Source organism: Salarias fasciatus, chromosome 18 (assembly GCF_902148845.1).
Source record: "Salarias fasciatus chromosome 18, fSalaFa1.1, whole genome shotgun sequence".
NCBI lineage: Eukaryota > Metazoa > Chordata > Actinopteri > Blenniiformes > Blenniidae > Salarias > Salarias fasciatus.
In genome coordinates, this window is record NC_043762.1 from 29,050,975 (window position 1) to 29,065,106 (window position 14,132).

General features: G+C 48.3%; 1 protein-coding gene across 3 annotated transcripts in view; it reads right to left on the reverse strand.

Annotated features, from left to right (window-relative positions):
* Positions 1–14,132, reverse strand: part of LOC115404926 (telomerase protein component 1-like) — a 56,370-nt gene that overhangs the window by 16,696 nt on the left and 25,542 nt on the right. For all 3 annotated transcript variants that reach the window (XM_030114283.1, XM_030114281.1, XM_030114282.1), the window contains 21 exons: positions 13,975–14,096; positions 13,741–13,854; positions 13,465–13,582; positions 13,070–13,258; positions 12,765–12,952; positions 12,545–12,686; positions 12,209–12,388; positions 12,029–12,121; positions 6,053–6,188; positions 5,143–5,302; positions 4,809–4,942; positions 3,541–3,629; positions 2,440–2,554; positions 2,279–2,305; positions 1,984–2,194; positions 1,521–1,641; positions 1,245–1,369; positions 1,044–1,143; positions 814–969; positions 510–722; positions 142–198 (listed from right to left, as the gene is read on the reverse strand). In XM_030114283.1, coding sequence (XP_029970143.1) covers positions 142–198; positions 510–722; positions 814–969; positions 1,044–1,143; positions 1,245–1,369; positions 1,521–1,641; positions 1,984–2,194; positions 2,279–2,305; positions 2,440–2,554; positions 3,541–3,629; positions 4,809–4,942; positions 5,143–5,302; positions 6,053–6,188; positions 12,029–12,121; positions 12,209–12,388; positions 12,545–12,686; positions 12,765–12,952; positions 13,070–13,258; positions 13,465–13,582; positions 13,741–13,854; positions 13,975–14,096 — 2,790 coding nt within the window. The remainder of the gene's footprint in view (positions 1–141; positions 199–509; positions 723–813; positions 970–1,043; positions 1,144–1,244; positions 1,370–1,520; positions 1,642–1,983; positions 2,195–2,278; positions 2,306–2,439; positions 2,555–3,540; positions 3,630–4,808; positions 4,943–5,142; positions 5,303–6,052; positions 6,189–12,028; positions 12,122–12,208; positions 12,389–12,544; positions 12,687–12,764; positions 12,953–13,069; positions 13,259–13,464; positions 13,583–13,740; positions 13,855–13,974; positions 14,097–14,132) is intronic.

Sequence of the window (14,132 nt, forward strand, 5' to 3'; positions counted from 1 at the left end):
ACTGTAGGCGAGTTTTAATGTGGACACAATGGTGAGGTCAACTGGAAGCTTTTATTGGACACAAACTTGTCAACATTAAAGATAATGAAGTGAATTTAATATGAAATATTGGTTGCACAACTTAAGTAGGAGCTTACTGACCTCAACACTTTTCAACGTTGCGACTGAACGTCCGAGTCCACCTGACCACAGACGGATCTGTTTGTTTTTTGAACATAAAAACAACAAAACAAGAATACATTAGAAATACAAAAGCAAGAGTGTTTTCTTGTTCTTCCTGTATGTGTGTGAGGTGGGAGGCCTCAGAGGAACCAAGATGCACATGAATGATGATGCACTCATTCATACATTCAAATATGCAAGTATGAATTTGTTCACTGCCCTCGGTCCACACTGTGCTTGTGGACAAATGTACAAATATTCCTGCCCACATAAGAGCAGATGTAAAGGTTTGATGTACATGAGAATATGCACCTGTCCTGTCTTCAGTATGTAAAGTAAAGCCTCACCGTGTGATCAGAGCCAGCTGTCAGCAGCAGCAGTTCTTCCTCCAGGAAACTCAGAGCCTCTGTGGCTCCGTCATGAGCCTGGAAACATCCCACACAGGTGGAGGTGGGCACCGACCACACCCGCACCTCTCCGGAGATGGAGCCAGAGCAGAGCATCGAGGACGTAGACGAGAAGGCCAGACTGCGCACGGACCGCTGGTGACCACGAAGCAACTGAGGAGACGAAAAAACGCAGAGGAAGGTTTTGGCCGAATGCTGCAGCGGTCTGGATGAACTGTAATTCTGGATCAGACCAGAGTCTCACAGGAAGCTGCTGATTCTGGAGCCAGTTCCACACCATCACGTCTCCGTTCCAGCAGCCAGCAGCCAGCAAGTGAGCTTCAGGGTCAAAGGTCACACAGTTCAGGGGGCTGATGCTTGAAAGAGAGGCCACTTCATGGCCTTTAGTGGAGGACCACACCTGAAGAGCAGAACGTTTTACTCATTGTGAAAGACGTTGAAAAGATCAGAATTGTTGAAATGTTTGAGACTCACTTTTAGCTTGAAGTCAAGGGAAACCGTCACAAGGTGCTTCTTGTCTGCACTGATGTTACTGGCTGTTATTGCATTATTGTGGCCTTCAATCAGAGCAGTCCTGCAGTGAGAGGAAGCAGAAATCAGGACACCAACAAGAGCATCATTTGTCGTTAGTTTAACTGAGGATGTGAAAGGATTTCCTCTGAACGCTCGTCTCACCTGCATCCATTCTCCACATCCCAGAGTTCAATGCGTCCATCAAAGGAGGTGGTGGCAAGACGCCCGTCCTCCACAAACATACAGCTTGAGATGCCATCGCAGTTGCTCACCAGAGACTTCACTTCCTGCTCACAAATGGAAGAAAGAAGACATGCAACATGAAGTTGTTTTCCTGAAACAATGCAATCTCAGTTGTGGATGAGATGACGTGTGACTTCCACCAAGTGGAACAGAACAGAAGGGAGAAAATAACATTTCCAGAACTTGTGTTCGTACCAGTCCAGTCTGTACATTGAGGAAATGCAGCATTCCCTCACAGCTGCCGACCACCATCTGCAGTTTATCCGGACTCAAGGCAACGCAGGTTGGTTCAGAACGGAGAGTCGACCTCAGCATGCTGAGATGAAACACAGAACAAAATAATCCCATCTCAATACAATCCTAGCTAAATATCTGTCAGGATCTCAAGTTAAGTTATGCTAACAGCTGATCTATCACAGAGTTATTAAGTTTTAACACCTCATTTACCGATTTCTGATTGTAAGGGATGTGCATTAAATGGTTCTGTATTCTCACAGTATTTAAATAGGACTGACATACATTTTTTTAATTAAGAAATAAATGGAAGCCTAGCTCAGATCTATGCAAGTTCAAATATCTTCAGTTTAAAAAAAAAAATGTATTCAAAAATGTAAATCTTGCAAAGACTGAAAGCCAGTTTTGAAAAAGACGGGTTTACCTGAACTCTTGAGGATCATATTTTAGACGAGAACGACACTCAATAATCCGGTTTCCTCCTTTCCCCACCAGACCTTTGGCCCAGGACTGAGCAGAGGTCTCTGGAGGACAGTGAAGGGCTTCTTGGATGAAAAGAGCCGGCCAGGAGGAGAGAACGGCACTGTGGCCCCAGAGGAAGTTGTGGCAGTCCCAGACGTTTCCACAGAAGGGTCCTGACAAGACAAAGACGTGATGTGATGAGGACTGAAAACACACTGAGCAACAATTCCAAGGCTAAAGGTTGTTTAAACACTTACTTGAGTGGCCAGATTTACTCTCCTTCTCTACAGGAAAGACAGAAATTCACAGGATTGCAGACATCAGGATGTTTCATTTATTACTATCAAGACTACTATTATAGACAAAACAGCTTCAGAAGACGTTCCTTCTATTATATGAGCTGATCATCTGTACTCACTGTACAAGTCGTACATGTCCATGAGGTGCTGCAGGAGCCCGTTCCTCACGTTAGCATACAGGAAATAATAGTTGGACAGCAACGACTCGACTGCCTCCATCTGTCCACTTTCAATCTGACCAAAGCCAAATAAAGACATGTAATAGTTAAAATATTCAGTAAATATCAAGCTCAACCATGCTTAAAAGTGTTTGGTTTATTACTGAACTGAAGATATTCTCATCATTAGAGATTTGCTGGAACGTCCTCCTGACAACCAGGAAAAAAAATATTGTCCAAACTGTTTTGTTCTTCCGACGTAAAACGTGGGCCAGTGTGTTCCATGTTTTAGATCTTTCCCTGCTTCAACACACCTAAATTTGACACTGAAGTCTTCATCAAGCTTGTACACATGCCCAGAAATGAGTCGTCATTGCAGTCAGATATGATGCAACTGGGAGAGACCTGAAGCATGCAGGACACCGGCCCCCCCAGGACCACAAATGAGCACCCCTGCTGTCGGAACTCAAAATTCGGTCAGCCAAGTCCATGCTCCCACACAATTCTAGCCAGACTCAGACATCCTTGCCTCATTTTGGTGAAGGGGGGCCTGATTTTCCACAAGAGATCACATTTTCTGCAATAAAATTCACCATTCTGAGAATAACTCCCTTTATTGTCATTTGGAAAAAAACAGAAGAAATTGTAGAGAATAACTACATTTGTCCTCTATGGAGGATATTTCTTCAACACTTGGATACCATGCTAAAATACAGTTAAAATAATTCAGACAATGTTTTTATGTGTTAAGAGACTTATTTAAAAGATATCAACAACACTTCAATCTAAAATTTTCTCAATGAAAAGTTTTGTGCAACTCGCTTTTCCTCTTACCAAAAAATACACCTGAGCAGGTGAATGCAATTTTCCTGAATATGAGAAAAAAGGTCTTAATGCCCCAACCCTTTACATTTGGAGTCATTGAAAAGTGCTAAATGTCCTCTGTAGAGGGCAAATTTGAATTACTGGTAGCCACAAGGTTAAGATGCTCATTTGCTGCATCAGAGGACTGTCAAACTGTTGAAGTGTGAAGTAGTATTGATGAAACCAAGGCTTCCTCACCAGGCTTTGGGGCAGGTGCATGACAGAGTTGACCTCACAGTGAAAGAAGGTCTCTTGTCCCTCAGGATCAGCTCGTGTCCACAGATGAGCTACAGATAAAGGAAACTTTTAATGAGCATTCCATCCATCCAACCATTTTCTACCACTTATCCACGACCGGGTCGCGTGGGCAGCAGTCTCAGTAGAGATGCCCAGACTTTCTGTCCCCAGACTCTTCCTCCAGCTCTTCGGGGAGGATCCCAAGGCATTCCCAGGCCAGCCGAGAGGCATCGTCTTTCCAGAGTGTCCTTGGTCTTCCCCGGGACCTCCTCCCGGGGGGACATGCCCGGAACACCTCTCCAGGTAGGGATCCAGGAGGTAACCTTAACAGATCCTGAGCCTCCTCAGCTGGCTCCTCTCGATGTGGAGGAGTAGTGGCTCTACTCTGAGCTCCTCACCCTATCTCTCAGAGAACACCCAGGCCCCCTACGAAGGAAGCTCATTTTAGCCGCTTGTCTCCGGGATCTTGTGCTTTTGGTCATGACCCAAGGCTCATGAGCATAGGTGAGGGTGGGGACGTAGATTGACTGGTAAACTGAGAGCTTCGCCTTTCAGCTCAGCTTCTTCTAGACCGCGAGATACGTAAACTCCTCAACTTGGGCCAGGGTCTCTCCACCCACCTGGAGAGGGCAGAGCACGTTCTTCTGGTCAAGGACCATGGCCTCGGACTTGGTGGTGCTGATCCTCATCCCTGTCACTTCACACTCGACTGTAAACTGCCCCAGTGCATGCTGCATCTCCAGTTTTAATGAAGCTAACAGGACATCATCGGCAAAAAGCAAAGAAGAAATCCCGAGGTCCCCAAACCGGACCCCCTTCGGCCGCTGGCTGCACCTAGAAATTCTGTCCATTAAGATTATGAACAGAACCAGTGACAAAGGGCAGCCCTGCTGGAGTCCAACATGCACCGTGAACAGGTCCGACTTACTGCCGGCAATGCGGACCAGACTCCTGCTTTGGTCATACAGAATGGTCCCTGGACTCAGTACTCCCAGAGCACCCCGCCAAAAGACATCATGAGGGGCGCAGTACAATGCCTTCTCCAAATCCACAAAACACAAGTGAACTGGTTAGAGGGTATAGAGCTGGTCCAGTGTTCACGACCAGGACGAAAACCACATTGTTCCTCCTGAATCTGAGGTTCGACTATCAGTCAAATCCTCAGCTTATCTGTCGAAGTAAGCAGTCACCTACAATATCATAGTAAAAATACAAAAAGAAATTTTTACCAGCCAGTATGAGGTGGGCTCTCTTTGTTTCACTCTCTGCTGGAAGGAGAAAGTCCTCAAAGGCTCGCTTCACCTCCACATTTTTCAGAGTCAGCAAGTCGCTGGTATTGTAGCAATGAGATGGATCCATCAGGCTGCAGGAAACAGACCAAAAAGATGTAATGCTTCTTTAAAATCACAATAAATCGTATGGAATTGAGGTTGTGATTCAATTAGGACCGTCAAGGAAAACGGCATCTCATATGGTGAAATAATAATGAAATAATGAAAGAATGCATTACATACATATACAGTATAACATTACAAATTTCTTATGGGTTGTTGAGAATTCTACCTTTGTAAACTGTGCACTATGCGGGTGAAAGCTGCCATAGGAATGCGTCCTGTGGGCTTCCTGTACAGCTGCAGGACTTCCTGCCATGTGACCTGTGCTTTCTGAGAGGATAGACTGTTACATGTGTTCAGCACAGCATACAAGTCTCTCTCTTTCAGACCTGAGAAAGGAGAAAAGAAGAAGATAGACATGGTTGGTTCAGTCTCAGCATCTTCCTCAAAGTTTCAATATCATTAAATATCAACATATAAGTTTGAGGATGGAGGTGATTCTATTTGGACACCTTGGATCTGAAGACACAAACACAAAAAAAAGAAAACCAAACAACCATTCACTCAAATGCTCTAAACTAAACCACAGTTGAATAAATTGTAGCGGCCGTGGGGGCCGCTGGGGGTCGCTGCCAGGACTGACTGTGCCTTTGGGAGCCACAAGGCATTGTGGGAGGGAATGTTTGTGAACTTTGGGGGTTATTTAGGGGTTTATTTGTGTTTATTGCCATTTCATTTATGGTTCATTGTGTTGTTTAAGTTCTGTTCTTGTGTCCTGTGAACATTTAGGTGTGTTTCTTTATTTTTGTGTTGTACCGTGACTCGGGAGGGGTTGCTTGGGGAGTGGCCTCAGCCTGCGAGCCGGTATTAACTGTGTGGTCCAGAGTTCTTCTATGTTTCACAATATAGCCCTGGTGTGTTCACTTGAAACCTCTATCGTCATTTCTGCCTCAAGTCACTGCTCCAGCATCACAATATCATTTATTTTGATCTATCCACAAATTATCCTATCTGTGTCATTGCCCTAATAATATCCTTACAGTCATGAGATTCCTCACACTCATTCAATTGTGAAGACATACAAATTTTAAAATAGGACTAACACCAGCATTATAAAGTATGTGCATGACCAATCTTACCAGTGGTGCTGACAGTGAGCACTGCCAGCGCCCAGCGGAGTCCCTGCATGTCTCTGTAGTGTGAGCAGAGTCTCTCCAGGCTGTACTGCACCAGCTGGCTCAGAGACCCTGGGATACCCAGAACATTCTCCTTCAACTGAGGCAAAAAGACAGATCAGAATGCATTTAATGTAACAGTTATTTAACAAGCTGAGTAATCAAACAGGTAATGTAACATCCTCATGCTGGGGCTAATCCCCAATGCACACTGGATGCGGCCTGGCTCCGGAACGGCTGCGGTACGGACACCGCAGCTAATCCGTAGTCATTAAAATCAATGCTGTGGTTCACACCGGCTGCGGTCCAGCTGCGGTCCAGCTCCGGTCCGGCTCCGGAGCCTCTGCGGAGCTCCAGTATCTTTCCGCAAGGATCCTATTTTTCCGGATGCCGGAGCCCTACCGCGTCAATTCAGACAGAAGCAAGTTGGGTGCCCGGAAGGAAACGCACTACGTGTTCCAAAATAAGTGACCTCAAAATAAAATCTGTCGTGTTTTTGCCTTAATATTCTATTTTTTTACTTCTTCTGGTAGAATACAGAACAAACAACGTGATGTAGTCATTATACACATTAGAAGAATGAACCGTTTTGTACTTCATCACTGCTGAAAAGTCAAATGACTCCAAAATGGCTCAAAACAGCTCTGTGACTGGAGCAGCTCCGTGTTGCCAGATTGGGCAGGTCTCTGCCAAATCAAGCGTCTTTTCTGAACACGTCGGACGGGTTGATGAAATGATTATGTGTTTATGACGTGTTTTTTTTATCATACAAATACGGTTTTAATGTGCATTTTCAACCGAGATGGCGGTTTGGGCTGCTTTGTATTGAGTTAAACTGGTTTCATATTGTCTACGGGGGATAACGACAGATCTGGCAACCTTCTCCAGCGGACTGCAGAGACACCGCAGGCAGTGTGAATCACAGTGCTGCGGTATACCGGACTGCAGCCGGAACGCAGGCGTACCGCATCCAGTGTGCATCGGGGGTATACAGCGTAGAGGCGCGTCCCCTGGGTGGCGGACAGGGGTGCCCTCCTTCGGGGGGGTTGCACCTGAATAAAACGGAATAGGGTGCCGTGGGCCAACATAGCCTAGGAGAGGGACAACTCTGACTCCAAACCTGGGTAGACAGAGCTCGTTAGCCTTGGTAAGCAGTCTGTATAGGAGAAAGGCAACTCCGACTACAAACCCCAGCGTGCCGGTACGCTGTGAGGTGGCAGCCCCACCAACCGGCTATACTGCGGCGGGCCAACAACCCACCCAGGAGAAACCTTTTTTGTTACGAAACTGACCAGAGAAAGAAGCCGGACTGACCAACACGGTAACGGACCCCAGCCTGCCCCCGACCAACGAGTACAGATCGACCTTCGTCATAGGACCCGTGTTACCACATGGAATGTCCAGACACTCCTTCGCCCCGGAGCTGCCACCCTGCTGTCCCGAGAGCTCTGCCGCTACAACATCTCCCTGGCAGGGCTCTGTGAGGTCAGATGGCAAGGTAATGGTGAAACAACAGCAGGCGACCATTGCTACATCTGGAGTGGCCCCGAGAGCCGGACCGGCCTTTATGGTGTGGCTCTTGCCATTCCAAAAGCCCTCCAGAGGTCCCTCATCAGCTGGACACCTCTAAGCGACAGACTACTGTCTGCTCGCTTCCTCCACCACCAAGGCAAGATGACAGTGGTTGTCGCCCATGCCCCCACGAATGTCGCTGATGAGGATGTGAAGGACGTGTTCTTCGACCAACTCCACCAGGCTGTCAACCAAGCTCCACCACACTACGTCACCATCATTCTCATTGACGCCAGCGCCACTCTATCCAGCAGCGATCGGTCCCCCGGCTCACCTGTCGGCACCACCCTCATCGATAGGAAAACAAATGACAATGGCAACCGCCTCCTCCTCCTCTGCCACCATAACAGCCTCTGCATTGCTGACACCTGGTTTCCTCGGAAACAAATCCATCACTGGACGTGGTACGGCCCAGATGGCAGAACCAGGAAGGCGCTGGACCACATCCTCATTTCTCGATGCTGGAATTCATTTGTCACCAACTGCCAGGTGCACAGAGGAGCACAGCTTGGCAACACAGACCATCGTCTGCTGGTGGACCAGCTTAAGCTAAAGCTCCGAGCCAACCAGCACCAGACCCTGCCTCGCCCCGACTCCTCCCGACTCAATGACCCCGTCATTGCCACAGACTTCAGCTGCTCCATTCGCCGCACTCTTAATGCCCTGGCTCCCGACAAAGTGACAGATTGGGTGACCTTCAAGGAAAGTGTCCTCCAGTCTGCTCACAATGTCCTCGGACACTCACGACCATCCCCGAGAAAGCCCTGGACATCAGAGAGGACACTAAACATCATTGACCAGTGGCGTGAGGCCCGGCTCCGAGGCGACTGAACCGCTTGCGCAATGTGGCCATCACTGAGGATAGGGAGAGGTTCTGGGAAACAGAAGCCCGACAGCTTGACTCCATGGCCAACAACAATAACTAGAGCCGTGTAATCAGTCTACTGCGCCAAGCCCATGGCGGCCCACACATAAAGACAGCCTTGGTAAAAGATTCTGACGGTAATCTCGTTACAACTGAAGCCAACTGCCTCGAGCACTGGAAGGCACACTTTAGCCTCCTCCTGCAGCACAGCACCATCCCGGCTGATCCCACCCTCCTAGAGGCTGCCAACGCTGCCCCCAGTAGCGACGCCTGCTGCACAGACCCTATAACACCCGGGGAAGTGAGAGCTGCCCTGAAGAAACTGAACATCAGGAAAGCCCCTGGCATCTGTGCCATCACCAGTGAGATGCTCAAAGCCGGAGCTGACGGTATGGTGGAGTGGCTAACCCACCTCTTTTTGGCTGGCTCTCGGAGGTGGCGGACGCTTTTTCTATCGCTCCCTGTTTGCTCCTCCCTCCCTATTGTCTCTGCTTGCTGCTCTCTGTCTCGTCTGTTTTACTGGAGGAATCACTTGACTTGGTTTTTCGAACTAACCAAATATCAACCATGGAATTGATCAGCTGGTCTCTCTATGCAATTGATATGAGTTTTTCAACAAAGAGCACAGGAGCGGGGATCCTGCCTGTCCGGACGGGACTCAGCATGCTGGGTATGTGATGAACGCCCGGGAGAAGTGGAGGGGTATCACATGCCTGCCACCCCTGTCCGTCAAGGTCATTGTGGATGATTACATTTTTGGATTTATTATGATCGGCCTGCTGCTGATTGGCTTGTGCTGCGACCTGATCCTCTGGAGGATTAAGAAGACCGCCACCACAAAAGACGTCCACGGGAGGACGGTCTTTTCAAATCAATGGGCAAAAGCTGAGACTGACCGTTTGTGCGAACTCTTTCGAAAGGTGGACAATTTGGGTTATGGACGATTGAGACGCAAGTTGGATGTCACCAGCTTCTGTCTGAAATGTGGAGATACCGAGCAAAAGAAGGTCAAATGGTTCCTTCTACACTAAAACAAGATAACTTCTGATTATGTCTGGCGCCCCTGGAAGACTAAACATCTCCCTGAAAATTCAAGGACAAGATTGATTGCTCGCTCTACCTTCCCTCTCTCTCTCTCCCAGCTGCAACCCAAGTTCACCTTTGGACTGCTTTGTTCAAGGCCCGGCAACGACCATCCGAGTTGGAGCGCAAAGGTGAGGCGGGCCAAACCACACACACACGTACACGGATTGATGAACTGAAATGCCACATACACGCCACACACACTCCCTCCCCAACTCTCAATGTCTCCACCACAGCTCTCTGCTGACGACTAGTGGTGATGACGTGTTGCCCTGATGCTATTGACGTGTTGCGCTGATGCTATAGCTGCGACCGCTGATCCGCTGGTCTGATAGCAACTTGTGTCATGTGTCTTGCTGTATATGTGCACAGGTTGGCTTTTTTTTAGTCTCTCACTTCTAATCACGACTCCCTTTTGGAACCGTGATCTGAACTGATGTATCTTTTTTTTAACCACCACCCTACCCCCCTCCCCCAATTTCTGTCTGAGTTTCTTTAACTCTGTTTCTTTTTCAAGACGGAGCACCGTAATTGGCTGCCTGGGCGTCTTTAAAACCCAAGTAATTTCGTTGTAACTTGTAACTTCGCTAACTTGTTGCGATGACAATAAAGGCTATTCTGATTCTATTTAATCAGGTGTGGGAAACAGAGCAGCTGCCCACCGACTGGACCAGAGGGGTCATCCTGCCCTTCTGGAAACGTAAGGGTGATCGGCTTGTCTGCGGAAACCATAGAGGCCTGCTCTCCATCCCTGGCAATGTCTTCACCAGGATCTTGCTTAACCGTGCCCTTCCAGGGATCAGAAGCCGCCGCCATCCCCAGCAGGCTGGCTTTATGCCCAATCGCTCCACAATCGACCACATCTCTGCCGCACGTCTGCTGATAGAGAAGATCCGTGAATTCCGTAAAGACCGCCATCTGTATATCGGATTCATTCATCTGAAGGCCGCCTTCGACACCATCTGCCACTCCTCACTGTGGAACATCTTCCAAACCCTTGGAGCACCACCCAAGATCATTGCTCTGTTCGAGCTGCTCTACAGCAACGCAGAGAGCTGTGTCCGTATTAACGGTACTGACTCCAGCTGGTTTACCATCTCCAGTGGCGTTCTCCAGGGCTGTGTGGCTCCTGATCTTTTCAACTGCATCATCGACCATCTGATGTCCCAGGTCTGCGAGCGCATCCCCAGAGTGTCCTTCAGCAACTACCACCTGACTGACCTGGAATACGCTGACGATACCATCCTGCTCAGCACAACCTACAGTCAGCTGACAGACGCTCTGGGCTTTATAGTGAGGAGGCAGCACAGCTCAGCCTCCAAGTGAGCTGGACTAAAACCAAGTTCATGTATGTCGGTGACGGACCAGATCCACCTCCCATGCAAATTGGGAGCGACATCGAAGAGCCTGTCAAGAACTTCATGTACCTGAGGTCCATGGTGACAGACAGCGGGGACCTAAAACCAGAGATTGATCGCAGACGAGCCCTGGCAGCATCTGGTCTGCAGTCCCTCTGGAAACCACGGTGGCGGCACCAGACCATCTCACCAAGACGGAGCTCCAGATTTACAAATGAGCCGTACTCTCCCTACTGCTTTATGGCTCAGAAACGTGGCCCCTGAACGACACTCTGGCCGCCAGAATCAATGGCTTCGATAGCAGGGCTCTGAGAACCATGGAGAACATCAGGTGGGCAAGACACTTCACCCACCTTGCTTAAGTATAAAAGTAGTGTGAGAGGGAATGGTTGGTGGTGGTCGGAGGGGCCGATGGCGCAGATTGGCAGCCTCGCTTCCATCAGTCTACCCCAGGGCAGCTGTGACTACAATAGTAGCTTACCACCACCCAGTATGAAGAGAATGAATAATGCAATGTAAAGCGTCTTTGAGTGTCCAATAAAGCGCTATATAAAACCAATGCATTATCATTATTATAGGTGGCCCCAGCAAGTTTCCAATGAAGTGCTCAGAGCCCGCACAGGCCAGCCCCGAGCATCTTCCCCGGTCTCACAACACCACACTCGCTGACTCGGCCATGTCCCCCGTCTACCCCCAGAACATCCGATGTGAGCCATTCTCCAGTTTGACCCGAAGGCCGCAGGCTGGAGACGACCTCGATGGAAAGCCCGCGCCCGATGGCTCGACGTCATTGTGGCCAACCTCCAACAACACGGAGTTGCTGTGGAGGATGCAGAGCAGCTGGCACAAGGCTGCCAGCACTGGAAAAATCTGGTTCATCTGGTAGGCTCAACGCACCAGGACGGGATACCCTGACCCTCGCTGGAGCACTAAGTAAGTAATTAGTAATGTAACATCCTGAATGTCCCCCCATTCTGAATCAATGTTTGTCACTCAAAATAAATAAATAAATAAATAAATAAAACTACTGCAGAGGTGGCTGAAAAGCATCACGGCACCAACCCTGTCAAAGGAGGCAAAGTTCCTCAGGTCTTCACAGGCCAGGTGCAGGTAGAGAGGACTCAAAGCCCCCTTCTTCATGATCAGCGTCTGGAGCTGAAAAGGTGAACCAGTACAAGTTTAACACAATAAAAAGCACAGACGTTACACAGATATGGTGCCTGCAGTAGAAAAGAAGAAAACCTGGCTGTTGAACGCAGAGTCACTGAGTTTCTTCCCGAAGGCGTCCAGCTCCTTTTTAACGATTTCCCTGCGGTCCGGCACGGTGAGCGGTCCCAGGGAAAACAGGACTGTGCCTGTTTTCTTGACCAGCGTTTGTAACAGAGGCGCTTTGGAGGTCATGCTCACAACCAAACACACACCCTGAAGAACAAAAGACAACCTGAGTGGCATAAACGTCTGATGACGAACAAAACACACTGTGAATTTAAGACTTACTCAACTCATTTGAGACATGTTCACTTCGGTTATTTGATGTTCATGAGCATCAGTGATGAGTTGCAGATGCAATCCACTGACCTTTGGAAGCTTTGGAGGGAGCCAATCACAGCTCAGCTGACCTCTGCCGTCTCTGATCAGGTCTACTCCGTCAATCAGCAGCACCAGAGGAGTTGTCATCGTCATGGTGGTCAAGGTGGAGTGAAACTCTGCCAGCAAGTCTCTGAGACGAAAGAGAGAAAACTCATCACGTCAGCACAGAAGACGAAATGTGATGAAAAATCAGACGACAGTCACTTACTTATACGAGCGAGGAAGAGGTGATTCCTCCTGTGTGTCTTTAATCTTTCTCAGCAACTGAACGAGGCACCCAACAAGGTTTTCCCCGGAGCGTGCCGACTGGCTGGCAGCCGTCGAGTAGGAGACGACTCGGCAGACGAGGTTTCTCCTGGACTTCTGTCCAGTCCGGAGGGCTTCTGCCAGACCAGCCTGTAGGAGAGTAAAGGTTTAGGCAGTGGTCACTTTTAGCAGAAGTGACAGTGAACCTTTCTGAAGCCAAGTCGATCAATTTTCAATTTTTCATGTTTAATCTTCTGATAGATTTACCATGAAGAGAGTTTTGCCCTCTCCAGCTCCTCCTTCCACCACCATCATGTGCCCCTTGGTCTGCAGCTGCTCCACCATCTCCACAGCAGCTGACAGCAGCTTGGACCTGCCAAAGAACTGCCTCTGTAGCGCCCCCTGGTGGACCTCCTGCTCATAAACCTCTGCTGCCTCCTCACGCTCCTCAGACTCCTATGATGAACAAATGGCTCAGTGGACTTTAAAGAGCTGTGATTAATTAAATACCAAACAATAGTTCATATTGCACTGTTCTTGACATTAACAACTGTTTGCCAATATTTGAGGCAGAAACTGGAATAGAACAAAAAAAAAGCTAAATGGTATGACTTTTGATTATTTTGAAGGATTCTCATCAGTACATGTTCAGAGTGACTCACATCCACAAACAGCTTCTTGACAGCCGTCCAAAGATCCTCCAGAACGGCTTTGCCAAACTCATCCAGTTTTGTCAGATGTGGTTTCCCGTCCACGACGCCTCCCCACTCACAGGAGTAACTGTGATCAGCACACAAGACAATTCAGCAAAATGCTCCCATCATGCCGTCATGGTTCATTTTATAATGCAAGTTGTTCATTTATTCAAGTCGAAAATGTGATGCATTACAAAAACATGGCATTTGATTTTACAAATGGACATGACTGAAAAAACTCACTTTTCAGTGACCTTCACATTGCTGTCTCTGAGTGCGTTCTTCAAAGTGGTCATTTTCTGCTCAGCATCGTTTGATTCAGGGGTAAAATGAGATCTCCAAGCAACAGGAACTGATCTGGCAAAACAGAACAAATACAGGATGGAGCGCTCAATATCAGTTCTTGTTATGTACTGAACTGTAACAGCAATAACTCAAGGAACTCAAACTACAAATAAACTCATTCAAAGTGCATACTTGATGATTGCTGGGTCTCTGAAGTAGCAGAACATCCGCTCATGTGCAACACCCGGGTAGAGAGACTGGAACTGACGGATCTCCATCTCAGTGACGGACAACCCCTCCGGCGCCGTGGCCAGCTGGACACAGAGAGAAAATTCAAGGAAACTCACTTG